We start from the raw sequence: 17005 nt of genomic DNA, 5'->3' as shown, positions 1-17005 counted from the left end.
AAGCCCCCAGGGCTGCGCTACTACCCGCCCGCCTAAAATCATTTACGTACTTTCAACTTTACTAGTGGATAAACCCAGATGGACTCACGTGAAAATTTCCCCCCTCCGCATTTACCCTTCCTTCCAAAAGAAAAAAAGTTCCAGCAGCTACTACTTACTCTACAATCAACAATTTCCTTAACCTTTTTCCCCTTTCGCCCACTTAACCAATAAACCTTCGGACTTACAAGTCTTGGTGTCTGTTATATTCTTTTCGTGGGCTGTGCGACACGGGATTCTTGCAGGGAATTATTTTTCTTTGCGACTTCGGAAAGGAAATTCAGATTGAGGTTTGATTTTCTCGTCGCTACCGAACCTTTGATTTTCCTGCTATCGCTACCGCTATCGCTACTGGCACCGGGATTGAGCAATCGAGCAATTGGGCGATTGGGTTAAACGAATTCGCTATGGCTGCCTCTGCTGTTTCTGATTCGGCGGCGGGGTTGAAGAAGGAAAAGAGGGAGAAGGTCAAGAAGGAGAAGAAGGAGAGGCGAGAGGAGAAGGAGGAGAAGGAGAAGGAGGAGAAGGAAAAGAAGGGAAAGAAAGACAAGAAGGAAAAGAAAGAGAAGAAAGAGAAGCACAACAGCAGCACCGTTAGCGACAAGGACGCGGACAAGAAGCAGTCGAAGAAGCGGCGCCTGGAAGAAGCTGACGAGGATGAGGCAGAGGACGCCAAAAACACCGCCAGGGAGGAGGAGCGGAAGCAGAAGAAAAAGAAGAAGAGGGTCTCTTTCTCGGCGGATGTGAAGTTGGAGGATGGCAGTGGGGATTTGGAGGCGGAGGCGGAGGCGGATGCGATGGAGGTGGAGGGACAACAATCGGAGCAGGAGCAGCAGCAGCAACAAACCGAAGAGAATGGATCTGCGGAGGAAATTAACTATGAAGGCGATGGAGAGGACAAGAAGAAAAAGAAGAAGGAGAAGAAGAAAAATAGGAATAAGGATAAAGCCTCGGCCTCGGCCACGGACGGCGGCGCACCCACGATTCACGAGACGCTCATCCTCTCCTACCTCAGTCTATACCACAACCACCGGCAGGCTTGGAAGTTCCAGAAGAACCGCGAGACGCATCTGTTTAAGCATATTTTGTCTCTGGAGCAGGTCCCCGCCCAGTACAATGCTGCGCTGCTGGCGTACCTCCAAGGGTTGAAGAGCGAGGGGGCGAAGCTCCGGTTGAAGGAGATCGCCGAGGAGGTCATCAAGGCGGATGTGGAGGTGGAGGACAAGGAGGAAGACGAGACGAAGAAGAAGCAAGCTGAGGAGGACAAGACGGATGGCGCTGAGGAGAGCAATGATACGGCTCCCGAGCCCAGCTACAAGAAGGCTGTGGCCTCGTTTCGGACACTTCTATCGGGGGGCAAAGAGAATCTTGATAATCAGCAAGACACCGAGGGGCTCGATGCGACGCAACTACAGAGGCTACAGAAGAGACATCGTGCGGAACTCATCTTCTGGGCTGTCACTGGTGGCTTGTTCGAGAAACCCAAGGCTCCCCCGCGCATGGCAAAGAAGAACCAGACACCAGGCAAAAAGAAGAAGAAGAACAGGACCGCAATCATCGAGATCTCCAGCAGCAGCGAGAGCGACAGCTCCAGTGACAGCGACAGCGATGCTGAGTAGAAGAAGAAAACCAAGAGTCCAGCCAAGAAAGATTCATCTTCGGATGAGAGCAGCAGCAGCGACAGCGATAGCGACTAATCACTAAAAGCGCATGTTTCTGACTGTGGAGTGGGCCTACTGGTCTCTGTACTTCGCGCTTTCATGTGATTGATGATCCCATTTCACTCATACTTCATGGCTATCCACCTCCACATGACTTTGAGCATAAAAGTTCGTGATACCTGGTTCGAGCATACAGGAGCGGCTGTCACTCGAATCCGAGATTATTGCCGCTTTGATTTCTTCATAGTGCATTGTTAGACATATAGACCTCTGTATATACCTAAAACCCATCACTTGATATGAAAGCGAGATTTTATGGACAATAAGCTTACCATTAAAATGAGCGCTGAGTAGATTTGTTGCTGGAAGTGGCAGAGCGGCTCCGACAGAGACGGAGAAGGCGGTGACTGGAGCTTACTCAACGGAGCCCCGAAGCTTGGAGCTTCGGCCAGGCACCCTCTGGCACGCGTCCTCTGCCTCTATCCTCATCCTCCGTTCTCCGAAACCTCTCCATTACTACGCTTTTGCATCCCTGATTGCTCTGCAACCTCTTTTCCAGTTGACTTTGAATATCTAGTCGCTGATTTACACATATCGCCGCAGCCATGTCTGGTAGGGACATAACCCATCCGATTGTGCTAGATTGAATGACTTCATCGACTGACTGGCAGCTTTGGTGAACAGGAAGCGCCTACGATAGACACATCACCATCTTCTCAGACCAAGGTCGTCTGTATCAAGTTGGTAAGCCTCTCCTTCGCCAGAAATCTTCAATCCGCCGCCCGGTGACGCTCGAACCGACTGCCGAACAGTTGACTTACCATCGACTTCCGTCGGCATCTAGAATATGCCTTCAAGGCAATCACCTCCGCAAATATCACTTCGCTAGGTGTCAGAGGAAAGAACTGCGCCGTTGTTCTGTCGCAGAAGAAGGTTGCTGTAAGTTTATGGCAGACCCAGAACGTACCGCACGACCTAACGACCAGCCTAGGATAAATTGATCGACCCCTCTTCCGTTTCGCATATCTTCAAGCTTTCGCCGTCTGTCGGATGTGTTATGACCGGCTCCATCGCCGATGCCAGAGCGAGCGTTGACCGTGCCCGTGGAGAGGCGGCCGAGTTCCGATACAAGTACGGCTACGAGATGCCCTGTGATGTTCTTGCCAAGCGCCTTGCCAATATCAACCAGGTCTACACGCAACGGGTTCGTGCCTTGATGACTTTTGATCTGTGAACATTAGGAGAGAATCTTTACTAATGCAATATCATCTTCTTAGGCCTACATGCGCCCGCTCGGCGTTGCTATGACCCTTATTTCCGTGGATGATGAGAAGGGCCCGCAACTCTACAAATGCGACCCTGCCGGTTACTATGTCGGTTACAAGGCGACCGCATCCGGTCCCAAGCAGCAGGAGGCGCTGAATCATTTGGAGAAGAAGCTGAAGAACAAGGACTATGCCGAGGGCAGCTGGGAGGAGGTGGTCGAGCTGGGCATCACCGCCTTGAGCAACGTGTTGAGCGTCGATTTCAAGAAGCACGAGCTGGAAATTGGCATTGTTGGAGGGCCTCGGGCTGATGGCAAAGAAGGCACAGATCCGAGCTTCCGTGCCCTGACGGAGGATGAGATCGACGAGCGGCTGCAGGCCATCAGCGAAAAGGACTAATTGACTAATCGAGTTGAGCGAGCATCCATGTCGGTAGAGGCAAACGATCCATGAATATTACTTTTCTGACGCTACTATTGAACCTTGAATGATAACCCCTATCTTGTTCTTGCGTACCCTGCTTTCCCTTGTCTTTCCAGTTGCCGATCGATCTCAGATCTTGGAAAGTATCCCGTGCATCGGAGTCGGAGTTAGCGAAGCAATCCCACTCACTTCTCCAGACAGTGGCAATTCCAAACAGGGGTCCAACTCGAGGTGATAGACATGGAAACCTTGCTGCAAGATGACAGGCTCGCTGAGATAGGTCAAGGGAGCGAAGTTCTAAAGGAAGCAGCGGCCAAACACTGGGATATTCGACATTGACCAGCCATTACACTGAGAGCGTGGAGTAAGACGTGCCTATAATGCAGGTGCTGGGAGTGAAGCGGGCAACGCTCGAGCATCCGGTAAGCTCTTGCCCATGAAGTGAGTTTGCCACCGTGACTACTATATGCACGGTGAGCCGGAGAGTCTACACGTATTAGAAGAAGAAGTTCGAGTCAGTAGGTTAAGCCTGAGGCTGGTGCCGCCGTGGGTTTGCTTTTCCGTTTTCAGCTGTTGCCCGGTGTGGCTGAGCTGGGGATGTGGCTTAACCATTGGGGTTTTTCCTTTTCTTTTGTGTTGTCACTTTGTCACAGTGAATTTTGGCTTCTCCACTGGCGCTTTGGTTGTCGGCGGCTAATACTTCTTGATTTCTTTGGATCCATAATGAAGGCACTATCAGTATTCAGTACCTAATAATGGCTTCTCCAGCCACTTATCCTGTGTAAACCATATCTCCGAACACGATGACTCCGAATCAACCTGTACTACTGGAAGTGTGGCGTAAGGAAGCGAGGACTCTCCAGCTGGAGTGTCTTTCTCTAGTCATCATGCCACGATGACGCTTTCCCCACCGAGTCAGTGCACACAACTTACTGCAGTGACAGCACGGGCTGTTCACCGAGATCTGGTACTATCTGTTTATCATGTTTCCCGTGACTCTTCGCAGTCCCATCGGCTACAAACAAGTGGGGTTCTCTTAAGTTAAGAGTATTTTTATCTGATACCATTGAGTCAGTGGATTCTCAAATTGGTACCTGCAATCGATTTATTGTGTGAAATAAAGATTTTCTGCATCGGCTCGGATGTATCCTTTCTGGTTCTTTTTTTTGTTAACTTACTATGCAGGATCTTATGCAAGCCCCATCAGCCTAGTGCTGGGTTCCTGTTCCAGGGCCAGCTGCTAAGTACCACGCTTAGATATCAGCCCTCGCTCCAGTCCGGAGCCCAGATAGTGCAAGCTCCTCGGACACATGGCTCTCATGGGCTTGACTCCTGCCGTTGATCCACTATGGCTGGTGTATCCAGCTGCCATCTCTCGCCGCGATGTCTTGTCCTTGCTCCATCGGCTTCTCCAATGGTGCAGCCAGCCACGGTGGATGACGATGATGATCCCCTTCCAGCACAATTCCCATCGCTTGAATTTGGCACCATGGTGAGGGTAATATGCTTAAAAGGATATCGCCTCCTCAGCCATGGGACCGTAGAATCTGAAACCAACACTCTTCCTTCTCTGGGCTAGACGACCTCATTGCCTTCTGTTTCCGATCCATTGGCTTGGGCTTGCCTCTTTGTTTAGCATATTCTTTTATCCAGTTGACTGGCCGTGGCCGACCCATACCTTCTGGACTCATTTTATCTCCTTGGGATCTGATCATTGGTCATTCCTCGATACTATATACCATATATCAACAAAGTCAACCACCGCACATTCGCAATGGCCGATGGACGTAAGTATTGGTAGCCTTCTTTGCCGTCATAGTTGGAAGCGACATCATTACCAAATATGGAGAAGCAGAGCTAATCGATCCTGGTGTCCCAGTTAACCAAGCTCGCGCCCTGCGAGTGGCGGAGATCATCAACGACTACCGCACCCTTCTTATGCATATCACCCAGCAGAGTGTGCAAGCCCCCTCCGATGACTACAATGAGGAAGGCTACAAAGTGATCCGAGACGGGCTGGCTGCTGCGCAAGCTTTGATGTCGTCCACTTACAACCCTTGCGCGACACCAGCGCATAACAACGCGGAGATCGAAAAGGCGGAATTGCGGAGGTATGCCGTCATCACTATTTCCTCCACTTCTGCTTTCTTTCGCGCTTCAAGGAGCCCCAGCCCCTAACATCAATTCGTCCAGGGTTATCCTCGACGCAAGCGCCAGGCGCTTCCAGGCGCATCGCATCTACCTGAAGGTGGCAGCCGCCAGACGATGGGTCCTCAACCGACAGAACATCCTGCGCGGGCAGCGGCCCGGACCTCAGCACGCGGCTCAACTGAAGAACGCAAGCAACACCTTCCATGCTGTGAGTGTCTGACCGCGTAGCCTGGGATAATCACCAGTTCTTACTGACCCTTATTCTCAGGAATTGGCCCAGGTGACAGAGCAGTACGTGGTTGCTGATCTCCGTGCAGCCGATACACGGGCGGGCCATTGGCTCAATGAGGACCCTTCTTTGTCCACAATCCTTCAGTGGATTCGGTCTCACCCCTGAGCTGAGGTAGTCGACTGGATGGTGTCTGGGTACGATGATGTTTATTTTTGCGGGATTACAGTACCATTGGGAGAGCGCTCGCTGACTGACGCGGGATGTACTTCTTCTTGTCAAGCGCTGGCGCTGACAATTGACTTGAAGAAAGGAAAAGCTGCCTTGGAAAGATACTCTTTTTTTTTCTCGATTTGTCCTTGTGGTGTACTTGAATATGTGTTGATGGTTATGATATCCCTGGATTCGTTGATATACGCTAGATGTGAATTGATTGGCTGAGTATGCTCCATGTTTATGATACTATCTCAATTTCTTCATCGTTCAATTGATTTCTGCTCCGCACAATCACAATTCTGTGTAGCCCGTTAAACCTATCTGATAGCACCTGTAACGGTCCTGCTATTCCAGTGCGTGGCAGATCCCGACTCATCCAATTGAGATAGACCGTCACATCGTTGACGGTGAACTCCGTTTGGCCCAGTGGGTCCCGGCGGTTAGGAGTGGAGAACCGCAGAATGGAGCCATTTTTGTCTCGTAGACTTACTGTGTACTCGACGACGAATCACTCAGATTCCCCGCTACTACGTACTATGTACTCGGTTCTGAGGTAAATCCCTAGGGAAAATCCTGAAACAAATCTGAAGCGATCAAAAGGGAAGTAAGATAATTACTTAGGTACTGATCAGTCCGTAATCCATCCATGATGACAGCCCTACACCCCGGATCCGATTGGCGGAAACCATAGCAAAGACAATTCTCATCCGATCGGACGTCCGAGCAGGGCTGATACCACGCAGAAAGCTGGATAGTGGAGTCTACCAACACAGTACAATTTCCTACGTAGCATGGTAGCACTCGACATGAAACCCCGTAGGGCTTCACACTGCCGGAGATACCGAACGTGCATTAAACCCGTGGAGTCGGGACCCCCTGAGGGCCCTTGTCCTGGACATTCCAGCTGAAGTATCTTTGGTGTGGAGTCAGATTGGCAGTAACTTGCAATTGCGATTTGCAACAAAGAGAGAAAAATGGGCTGAGATGGGGTCAGAGTCAGACCAGACCAGTTCGGTTTGTGTGCATGCAGTGTGCTGTTCCCTGCCCTATGACGATTTTCAATTTTTTTTTTTTTTAGCACGGGATGGATGCTTGGCAGTTTTGGCTGCCTTTTGTTGTACTTCGTGGTCCAATGGAAGTTGGGGCTTGAATGGAGGGGTGTGGCCGTGCAATCATCCAGGATTCCGCGAGGAAATTGAAAAAATTGACGGATGCTGCAGGATGGAGGTTAATGCTGAGGAAGCCAATTGGGAGGGAGTGGGTGGGGTGGGCAGGTGGGCGGTTCAGCTGAGGTTGTTCGGGAGGAGATTTCCCCTTTCACATCTGTATCATCACTCCCGTACGGAGTATGTTTCTGAGGCGTTTATCGGTTTGTTCGGACTACAGCTGGACTTTGATGGGGAGGGATCAGCATCAGAATGTGTTTCGAAGTATTTCCTCTTTGCCTGGAGGCGCCAAGACTGGCATGACTGCGAGGTCGGCCACGAGGTTGTGGCAGCCACGTTGCTCCCACTGCACTGTATGGTCCATGGGTGACTGACTGACTATACCTCCCCACCTCGCATAGATACCTGCCACCAAGTCCGTCTTCTTGCTATGTCTTGACAGATTCATGCATTCCGGCCCCTATGTGTTGGTCCGACGCATGGTGCAGCAGGGGCTGTGTTGAGATCGATCTGTTCACTCTGGCCCATGCATATGCATCATGCACAATCTGCACCCTTGGTACCAGGGGTTGTCCACTCCCCGGGGGTATTGTCCCTATTTATGTCGTTGGGAGGCAAGCTTGTGCACCAGGCAGAGTACAGGCACGCTACTATGCATACGTGCTGGTGTATGGGCAATCTACATCCTTTAGATCTGAGTGGCAAGGTCTACTCCATATTTGAAAATGTTTTACCACCTGTGCCTTTTCTTCGTGGCCATCGTGACACAGGGGGGAAAGTCAGTTACCGTATTCTTCGCGGTCATCATGCCGAATGACCCTCGGTGCGCTTTGAGGCTAATGAGAGAATCTCCTTGCTCAAAAAAAGGGCAGAGAAGGAATCTGGATAGGCTCTTTCTCTGACTGTGATTGCCAGCCATGGCGCCTTCACAAGAATCCGGGGACTTTTGAACCCCGGGGCTTTTAGTCAGGAAAGGATCAGCGACAAATCACTACTGTGATATCTGGGTGATCTCCGTCAAGATCTGTTCCGCTACTTCTCGCTACTAGCCACTTCCAGCCCATCAGCCGCAGCATGCCTCCCCATCCGTCTCAACCAGATTTTCAGATCGAACTCGCCTGCGCTCAAGTCTCTCGTGTCACCAACAAACTTGAAAGTTTGCCCAAGGTCTTCCGCCGGTTCTTCGCCATCTGTGTAGCGGATCAGACAGGCCTCCACGCGGTAGCTTCCAGTCTCGTACGCAGCAAGCCTTGCTGCATCTTGCGAGGTACGGACATGATACGCCGCACCTTGAACAACCGAGCCTGGAGCATCGAGCAACGCGGGATACTGACCCCACATTTTGCAGCAGTAGCCTAGTATGTATGCCGGTCGTAGTCTGGGTGTCTCATCTAGCTTGAGAATCTCAGCGAGCAGCGAGGGATCGGTGAGTGTGCCGTAGAAGAAGTATGGACCACTACAAGCGGCTAGCAGGTCCACCGCGGGTGCTGGCTTGCATGCCTGGTAGAATTGACTGGGAGGGGTTTTTTTGAGCTTTGCGACGTAGTGAGATATCTTGAGGTATGGGTCTGCAGGTGGAGGTGGTGGCGGCGGAGGGCGGAGAATCTTTGCTTCGCTTGCTGGATCGGACATGGGTAATCTGTCTGTGGCAGAGTACTCCGTCTGGCACCACGACAATAATTCATCACCAGATCATCCATCCAAGATTAGAAGTGTGCAACAGTGGCTGAGAAGGAGGTGGAGTAAAGGTGGCTTGCTCGCCTTTGATTATGTAAGAAGCACTGCCTGATCGGGTGATGACAGGAAGAATAAACAAAACCATCAACCTTTTAAAGGTGATCACAAGCGCGGAATGCACAAAGCCTATCGCCAACCTTAGCTCCTGCAGTGGCATTAAGTCTCAGATCGAAAGTCTGCAATACTGTCTCCTTCTTACACCGATCATGCTTTACAACTGTGGCTGTAGTCATTCCTTGTGTGACTCTGCCATCATGCTGTCGATTGGGACGAATGCATATCGGGAAGAAGAAATAACTATACTATCGCACCGAGCTGCGAGGCAACCGCCATATCCCGCGTGGTCGACTTCTGGGTCTCGCACCCCTGGTCGATCTCACGAATAAGCGTATATAGCCGAGGGTCAAAAGCCTTAGAGAGTCTCAAGTGATGGAGATCAAAAAGGGTTATTTGTCATGCGAACCTGGATTTCGGCCACGTCTTCCTATACTGTCGGATTCCAGATCGGATAGGCCGAGGCTCGTGGTCTTGAGCAGCCTGCCCAACCAGAACTGAGCATCATGATTCAAACCCATGACGGCTATCAGATAAAGTCGAGTCGTCGAGGGGTGAATCATGGGAGCCAGGGTTGCAATATCTCATCACTGGGGACGGGGTAGGTAGCATGAGGGTAGTGGAATCTCAAACCTAGAATCCTTTTAGTAAACCTTGAGGTGGTCTCCGGGCCTGTGCAGCATGACTTATGGATTGTATTGGTAGGTATAGAAGGTATAGTCGCTATAGTGGATTTTACCAACCTGGTACTAACCGGCTAAGGCGTCCGCAGCGGGATCATCCCCGGAGCCCGCCAGAAGCTAGACTTAGACTATCCACCAACGTCACACTCTTCGAAGAACGCCAGACACTACACTGCGACAAACGACCAACTTTCTCACTGACTTTGAACCCCAGACAAGGCTTAAATAGCTGAGCACTTCCTGCGCATCATGGTTTGCTCTGCATCCATCCATTTCCTCGTTGTTTTAACCATCGTGCTCATATTCTCATTTCGATACTTCGGTGATAGTAGTCCAAGACTTCCTCCACTGCATTCTGACTCTGCAAGTACCCTTGCCAATACTTCAACACCAACAACCATGTCTACCGGACTAAAGTCGGTGGCGTACTTCGTCAACTGGGTAAGCCTCATCATGGCCGTCAGAGAAGGGAACCGTCCTGCTTAACCATACTCTAGGCGATCTACGGACGCAACTATAACCCCCAGGACATCCCTGCGGACAAGTTGACCCATATTCTCTACGCCTTTGCCAATGTTCGGCCCGAGACTGGCGAAGTGTGAGCCGGTCCCAACTAGTATCCTTCTCCGCCGTGATCAGCTCGGCTAACATGTGCATAGCTACCTCTCCGACACCTGGTCGGACATCGAGAAGCACTATCCCACCGATTCGTGGAATGACGTTGGCACCAACGTCTATGGATGCGTCAAGCAGTTGTTCCTGCTCAAGCAGCAGAACCGCAAGCTGAAGGTCCTCCTATCCATTGGTGGATGGACGTACTCGTCCAACTTCCCTGGCGCGGCCGCCTCGGATGCTAACCGTGCCAATTTTGCTACGACGGCCACCAAGTTGGTCACGGATCTTGGGTTCGACGGTATTGGATCAATCCTGTCTTCTTGGTCAGCATGTGAGGATTACTGACTGTGGACGCTATAGGTATCGATATCGATTGGGAGTACCCCAAAGGTCAGCAGACCCTGGAGCCTGATACGTGTACTGGAGTATAGTGCTGATACACAGGCAGACGATACCGAAGCCCAAAACATGGTATCGCTCCTCCAGAAATGCCGCGAGGTCTGTGCATCACTTCAAAAGTATAGTGTGGCTTTTCGCTAACTGGTCCAGACGCTGGATGCTGCAGCAGGTTCTAGTAGGAAGTTCTACCTGACCATTGCCTGCCCTGCTGGTAAGCAAATCTCACCTCTAGTCTGGCACAAGACCCAACCAACGGTTGATCCTGTCAATAGGCCCGGCCAATTACACCAAGCTCAAGCTGTCTCAGATGACGCAGTATCTGGACTTCTACAACCTGATGGCATACGACTACGCCGGAAGCTGGGACACTGTTGCGGGCCACCAAGCCAACATCTATCCTTCCTCCGACAAACCCGCCTCAACTCCGTTCTCGACCAACGAGGCCGTGAATTACTACACCCAGGTCGGCGGCGTTCCATCGGCGAAGCTGGTGCTGGGAATGCCGCTGTACGGGCGCGCCTTTACCAACACCGACGGACCCGGCACGGCTTTTTCAGGCGTCGGCGGGGGAAGCTGGGAGAATGGCGTCTGGGACTACAAGGCCCTGCCACAGGCTGGGGCCACCGAGAACGTCGATGCCAGCATTGGGGCGTCCTGGAGCTACGACTCGAGCGCCCGCACGATGATCTCCTACGACACGGTCGCCGTCGGAGCGCAGAAGCTGGCCTACATTATTCAGAAGCAGCTCGGTGGCGGGATGTGGTGGGAGCTGAGCGGCGATAAGGGAGGCAAGACCGCGAATAAGTCGGACGGCAGCTTGATCGGGACCTTCGTCGAAGGCGTGGGCGGGCTTTCGTCGCTGGACCAGTCGCAGAACGCACTGTCTTACCCTGAGAGCAAGTATGACAATCTGAAGAATGGTTTCCAGTGAGGGCCGTATGCAAATATCGGGTTGAGGGAGAAACATGCCGATTTTACTTATTGATGGACATATACACGAGTTCTACATAGCTAAGATTGCATGCGGTTTTGGTTTTTTTTTTTTTTGCGAATTTTTTTTGATTCATTTTGCTTGTCTTAATTTGTTGTAATGGAACGATCATAACGCACACGATCCATTTCCCTCACATATCCATCTCTGCAACCATCACAGTCCCGAATTTAAGTAAACCCGAACAATCCCAGCTTCAGCGAAAGATAGGCGACTCGTCAAAGACCAATTTACTTGGACTCGTCGAAGACGTAGGTGAGGTGGCACTTGCCGCAGTACTGGCGGTTGTGCATGGCAGCCATGAAGATACCGGCACCGCACTGTTGAGACGAATTAGTGGATTGAACCATAGGAAAGAGCAAATGAATCCGGGAGGAGCAAAGACATACCTCAGGGGAGGGGCACTCGCGGCGAAGACGCTCAATCTTGCCATCACCGTCGACCTTGTAGTACTTGAGGACGGCGAGCTTGGTCTTCTTGTGCTTGTGCTTGATCTTCTTGGGGGTGGTGTAGACCTTCTTCTTGCGCTTCTTACCACCACCACGCAGGCGGAGCACGAGGTGGAGGGTGGACTCCTTCTGGATGTTGTAGTCCGAAAGAGTACGGCCGTCCTCGAGCTGCTTACCAGCGAAGATCAGACGCTGCTGGTCCGGGGGGATACCCTCCTTGTCTAGATTAGGTGAGATGCGTTAGCCAAATTCGATTCCGGACCTTTGGGGGAAGGGAGCGAATCCCGATGGTGGTGTGGCACTAACCCTGGATCTTGGACTTGACATTGTCGATGGTGTCGGAGGACTCCACCTCAAGGGTGATAGTCTTACCCGTAAGGGTCTTGACGAAGATCTGCATCTTGATGAAGGTCTGTAGAGCAAGGGCGATGGTTAGTCTTTGTGGCTGAAGCGTTTTCTTCGATGGTGCTTCTGCGATAGCATTTTTTCAGGAAAATGGTCCTCACCCCTCATCCTGCATTCTGCTTCGCCGCCCGGGGATCGTCTCACGCAGAACTATTCGTGCGGTAGGAGATGATACGAGGGCGATGAACGAAGAAAGGAGACAGGGGTGAAGATGAAGATCCTGTGATTTGCGATCGCAGGGTCATGGCAAACATAGGGGGGCGTTCAACTAACCTCGACAAGACTTGTCTTCCTAAACCTTCAGTGACGATCGTGAAGAGAGAAATTATCTATGGTGTGGAGGGCCGTTCGTTAAAATCGGTTGTGCGGTCACGTGGAGCAGAATCTTCCTGACTGGGCTTAGTGTCACCCCTCTCGGATTATCTGTTCTCCGGGTGCTCAAGGGCATCACGTGAAAGTTCTCAATCATGTGACTGTGATCGATAGTCCCAGCCTTCCCTGCGTCATTCACTGCCTGAAAAACTTGGCGCCCAGCCCGATGGGCCCCCGTCGGTAAAAGCCCCGGGGACGATATCCAGCTTGTAATCGACTCCACTTAATCCAACCTTGACCGCACTTATATCGTCATCGTCATCCTGTTCTCCACCCCTTCTTCTTAACATTCACAATTATTAACAAGACTATTGCAGAGACAGGGAGCGTCATGTAGTAAATAATGTTTCGAACCCTCACAGCCTACAGACGGCTTCGATCCGCGACAGGATGGGACTGCCAACGGGAGCTGAACCGCGGTGCAGCTGGCGTCTGGAACTTCTGGATCGCGCAGGGGAACACCCAGATAACCCAGAGAACCCAAAAGAAAACCGGCTCCTTGCAGGGCCCGACCAAAAACCCTGCTTGCTGGCTTACGGCCTAAAAAGTGCGTTTGGACCAGGGCGCGATCCACTGCAACTGGCGGCCTCCCATGCCAAGGGGCGCTGGTTGTCCTGACGCCTCAACCCAGCCGCGTTGCTACGCCAACGCCGCCATTGTTGATCTGAACCGTGGTCGGTAGATCGGGATAGCTTCAGCTTCTCCATCCACCTACCTTGGTTCCCACCTCTAAATACCCTTAGTCTTCCATTGCCTTGCTCTTCCCCAGTCTTTCTGCCCCGTTAGACCCGGTGCTTCAAAGACAGTTTCGCAATCGCGACTGGACGAGGCTTGAAGAAATAGAAAGGGAGAGAAAAAAAAAGGCTTCGGTTGCAGCTTTCACTGCATCGACGATCTAGAAGCACTGTCGCAGAACCCACTTTGCATAGATCTGACGCACAGTTCACTTTGATACTTTGAAACTCACTCTCTTCCATCTGACCTGCCCTAGCTTAACCACCTAGAACTTCTGCGCGCGTGAGTTCCTTTCTTCAGGAGATCACCGACTGACACAGTTCCAGGGCGGTTTACTACCATCTGCTTGGCCCAGCCTTCTGGCTTGTGCAGCGAAGAGGTTGGTACCCCAATGCTGAATGACTCTATTTCTATTCGCGTATTAGCATTGAGCCGGCAGGCTTACACCTTTATAACCTGCAGACTTGATCAAGAAGTCGGTCGCATCATCAGCTCAACAATTTGCGACCAGCGCGCGAAGATTCGAGTTCGTTCTCACGTCATGCTGTCCGCACCCCACAGCAATTACCAAGAACGACATCGTCAACATCGGAGACAAATCTCAACGCCATCCGCTCTTGATGCCGTCAAACCTCCAACTCTTCCCGCTCAAGCAATGCAACGACTTCACGCTCATCGCCGAGGCCAAAGCTTCGATGCGCGCGCCATGCGCGTTCAGCGATCGCAGTCCATGCAAGATGGTACCATGACTACTAACCTAGAGGTACCGCAACATCACCCGACTATGTTGGCAGCCGCTCAAGACCAGCGCTTCCTCCGAGTCGCGCAGCCAACTTTCCCCCACCATCCGGCGCATATGCCTATGATGGCTGAGTGCCAGGCTTTCCCTCAAGAAAATGCGCAGTCCTTTGCTGCTCGTCAAAGCCAAGGAGTTCCACCGAACATGCCTTACATGAACGCGAACTTTGTCAAGGTGGAAGACCAGCAGCCAATGAACATCTCGATCAACCTCATGGCACAACATCAGCTCCAAGATACGAAACTGCCTTGTCAAGCATCCTTGGAGGGCCAGATCTTGGACAATGGAGCTTGGGATGTCTACCAACAAAACAATATCGCTGCAGCATTTCAGCAGCAACAAGCTAATGCTATGACTCTGGACGTAAGACGACTGTCAGCGGCACCGACTGTCAGTCCGCCGCACCTAGGGCATGCGCCAAAGCATAGCAGCGGACGTAAGTCTCCGACATCTTCTGTCCTGTAACCACCCGGCGCTAATCACTTGCGCAGAATATGGCCTGATTACACCTGCAGCCACCCCTGTGGGCCTTGCGCAGCACTACAACTCGGATATTCAACCTTCCTCAACCAAGGAGCAAAGCTTCCCTATGTCCGGTGCCGCGCAGGCCTCGTACATGCAGCGAGCGAAGTCTCTCCAAGGCGTAGTTGGAACTACATTTTCCCAGCAGAAGTTTAACATGCCCTCTCCCCCCACCACAGCATCCTTTGAAGTGGATTCGTTTGATACTTTTGACTATGAGCAGGGTTCTAACATCGAGGTTCCTAAGTCGGAGAGTCTGTCACAAGGGCCGTATGCCTCGTCGTCATCAGCCACGTCGTCCTTCGCTTCGTCACCTGAGCTCGCAGCCATGCCTTGTCCCGAAAATGGGAGTGGCAAAGCACAGAAGCTGCCCATCTATCCCGCGACCCCCAACCGCATGAATCACCGGAAGACCCCGAGCGCAACTCCTAGCACCGCAGCCAAGCCCAAGCTCTCCCCGCGAGTCGCATCTATCGATAGTCTTAACCTGGACGCCCGCGTGCAGGCATCAATCAAAGAAACCGGAGTCACCATTGACGAGATCGCGTCTTTCATTCACGGACCGGACCCAGAAGACGGTAAATGGGTATGCTTGCACCCCGGTTGCGAACGTCGCTTCGGCCGAAAGGAGAACATCAAATCGCACGTACAGACCCACCTCGGAGATCGCCAATACAAGTGCGACCACTGCAACAAATGCTTTGTCCGTGGTCATGATTTGAAACGGCACGCCAAAATCCATACGGGAGACAAACCTTACGAATGCTTGTGCGGTAATGTGTTCGCGAGACATGATGCCTTGACTCGACACCGACAGCGTGGTATGTGCATCGGTGGGTACAAGGGCATTGTCCGCAAGACCACGAAGCGTGGTCGTCCGAAGAAGCACCGGCCAGAGATGGATGAGAGACAGGAAAAAGCCGCCAGAACCCGTCAGCGTATCGCGGAAAAGGGATCTTTCGATTCTTCTGCTTCTGATTCCTTGCGCAGCACCCCGCCGTCTGATGTCTTCGAGGACATGAGTCTTCACGGTTCGAGCCCTTCGGAAGAGATGCCGGTCTTCAGCAACCCGAACTACTCGCTGCCTCCGGAAGTATTCACCTTCACGCCACCCGCGTCTCCAGGCCCCAGCACCGGGAATAAGCCGTCTCCGGCCCAAAGCCATCGATCGCTTAGCCCTAACACCGAGGACGAGATGCTACCTTCGCCGATCAAGCAACCCTTGCACCGATTGATGTCCGACTCTAGCCTTCCCTACTTGTCGGATCACGAGTCGTGCACTTACAACGACGGCTCCGGCTCAATCACCAATGGTCTATCTTCCCCGCACTCAGCCCCAACCCTGACCGATGCGTCTACCGGCTCTGAGCTCGATATCTTCATCAGTCAAGAATCCACTGCAACTTTTGCTAAACAAGAATTCAGTGATCTGACTGAGACCGACATGGCTGCCTTCCCCGATTACGTTAACACGGCGACATTCGAGAATGGGATGGATCTATTCCCCGCCAAAGGCTACCTACCGGGCCCTACCATGGGTGACGATTTCTTCTTCCAGTTCCAAGTGGACGAGCAAGCCGCAGATGCCGCGTCCAAGGAATTCTTCATGGATTGAACAGACAAGTACGACAACTACGACCACGATCTCGAGGTGAATTTATTACGACCAGCGATTTACGACGCGATGACCTCAGGCTAACGACCCATGTGCAACAAGACTCTTGACGATTTAGGACTGAACGATTTGGAACCATGCATATAAGATATGACCCCTTTGCCTTTGCCCCCTCCCCCAATTCCAAGACAGACTCGACACGAACATATGTACACAATGTCCTCCCACGAAGAACTCCTTCCCACCCACTCCATTTCTCTCACTTTCAGACGTTGAACCACTTCGATTGATTTTTACCTGTGACAAAGAAAATGTTTTGCTTCGCTGCCCATGTGTTTTCCCGTGCCATCCCGGACGAACGACTTTCGCTTTTCGAATTGCAAAATGATTCTATGATTTGATGCCTCTATTTGCAACGAAACCCATGTACGACCAACCCCCCTCCTTCCCGCTGGGACTTGTGGATTATGCCCTTTTGC

At 51.9% G+C, this 17005-nt stretch overlaps 7 protein-coding genes across 7 annotated transcripts; 5 read left to right on the top strand and 2 right to left on the bottom strand.

The window, feature by feature from the left end:
• Window positions 1–140: 140 nt before the first annotated feature.
• Window positions 141–1997, top strand: BP01DRAFT_395893 (WKF domain-containing protein). Its single transcript, XM_025578428.1, has one exon. The coding sequence runs from the start codon at window positions 447–449 to the stop codon at window positions 1656–1658; it is 1212 nt and encodes a 403-aa protein (XP_025426423.1). The 5' UTR covers window positions 141–446; the 3' UTR covers window positions 1659–1997.
• Window positions 1998–2305: 308 nt separating this feature from the next.
• prs2 (proteasome core particle subunit alpha 1) lies at window positions 2306–3607 on the top strand (the record flags this gene model as incomplete). The annotated part of the gene is made up of 5 exons (XM_025578869.1): window positions 2306–2312; window positions 2385–2444; window positions 2545–2639; window positions 2692–2904; window positions 2978–3607. The coding sequence occupies 5 exons, from the start codon at window positions 2306–2308 to the stop codon at window positions 3362–3364; spliced, it is 762 nt and encodes a 253-aa protein (XP_025426422.1). The 3' UTR covers window positions 3365–3607.
• Window positions 3608–5162: 1555 nt separating this feature from the next.
• On the top strand, window positions 5163–5936 carry BP01DRAFT_387358 (uncharacterized protein; the record flags this gene model as incomplete). The annotated part of the gene is made up of 4 exons (XM_025577733.1): window positions 5163–5175; window positions 5268–5499; window positions 5582–5747; window positions 5808–5936. The coding sequence occupies 4 exons, from the start codon at window positions 5163–5165 to the stop codon at window positions 5934–5936; spliced, it is 540 nt and encodes a 179-aa protein (XP_025426421.1).
• Window positions 5937–7931: 1995 nt separating this feature from the next.
• On the bottom strand, window positions 7932–8862 carry BP01DRAFT_361285 (gamma-glutamylcyclotransferase family protein). The gene has a single exon (XM_025576115.1). It carries the CDS (start codon window positions 8780–8782, stop codon window positions 8183–8185), a length of 600 nt encoding a protein of 199 aa, XP_025426420.1. The 5' UTR covers window positions 8783–8862; the 3' UTR covers window positions 7932–8182.
• Window positions 8863–10023: 1161 nt separating this feature from the next.
• Window positions 10024–11569, top strand: BP01DRAFT_369903 (glycoside hydrolase family 18 protein; the record flags this gene model as incomplete). The annotated part of the gene is made up of 7 exons (XM_025576571.1): window positions 10024–10065; window positions 10122–10222; window positions 10284–10570; window positions 10600–10629; window positions 10688–10737; window positions 10789–10849; window positions 10911–11569. 7 exons carry the CDS (start codon window positions 10024–10026, stop codon window positions 11567–11569), a joined length of 1230 nt encoding a protein of 409 aa, XP_025426419.1.
• A 247-nt stretch (window positions 11570–11816) lies between these two features.
• Window positions 11817–12774, bottom strand: BP01DRAFT_361283 (ubiquitin-ribosomal 40S subunit protein eS31 fusion protein). Its single transcript, XM_025576114.1, has 4 exons — window positions 12757–12774; window positions 12385–12490; window positions 12019–12299; window positions 11817–11949 (listed from the first exon to the last, which is right to left on the bottom strand). The coding sequence occupies exons 2-4, from the start codon at window positions 12476–12478 to the stop codon at window positions 11860–11862; spliced, it is 465 nt and encodes a 154-aa protein (XP_025426418.1). The 5' UTR covers window positions 12479–12490; window positions 12757–12774; the 3' UTR covers window positions 11817–11859.
• A 1357-nt stretch (window positions 12775–14131) lies between these two features.
• Window positions 14132–16526, top strand: ace2 (putative C2H2 transcription factor (Swi5); the record flags this gene model as incomplete). Its single annotated transcript, XM_025576570.1, has 2 exons — window positions 14132–14825; window positions 14881–16526. The coding sequence occupies 2 exons, from the start codon at window positions 14132–14134 to the stop codon at window positions 16524–16526; spliced, it is 2340 nt and encodes a 779-aa protein (XP_025426417.1).
• Between the last annotated feature and the right edge of the window lie 479 nt (window positions 16527–17005).

This window comes from Aspergillus saccharolyticus (genome assembly GCF_003184585.1).
Source record: "Aspergillus saccharolyticus JOP 1030-1 unplaced genomic scaffold BP01scaffold_69, whole genome shotgun sequence".
In the NCBI taxonomy this organism is placed as follows: Eukaryota; Fungi; Ascomycota; class Eurotiomycetes; order Eurotiales; family Aspergillaceae; genus Aspergillus; species Aspergillus saccharolyticus.
Note: the sequence above shows the minus strand (reverse complement) of the source record. Positions and strands in the feature narration are given on the sequence as shown.

What these genes read in the sequence shown, in the direction of transcription:
- BP01DRAFT_395893 (XM_025578428.1), top strand. Translation starts at nt 447, where the DNA reads ATGGCTGCCTCTGCTGTTTCTGATTCGGCGGCGGGGTTGAAGAAGGAA.
- BP01DRAFT_361285 (XM_025576115.1), bottom strand. Translation starts at nt 8,782, where the DNA reads ATGTCCGATCCAGCAAGCGAAGCAAAGATTCTCCGCCCTCCGCCGCCA.
- BP01DRAFT_361283 (XM_025576114.1), bottom strand. Translation starts at nt 12,478, where the DNA reads ATGCAGATCTTCGTCAAGACCCTTACGGGTAAGACTATCACCCTTGAG. An exon ending in TGTCAAGTCCAAGATCCAGG is followed by an intron (nt 12,300 to 12,384) that starts GTTAGTGCCACA and finishes CACCTAATCTAG; the next exon opens with ACAAGGAGGGTATCCCCCCG. An exon ending in GCGAGTGCCCCTCCCCTGAG is followed by an intron (nt 11,950 to 12,018) that starts GTATGTCTTTGC and finishes TCGTCTCAACAG; the next exon opens with TGCGGTGCCGGTATCTTCAT.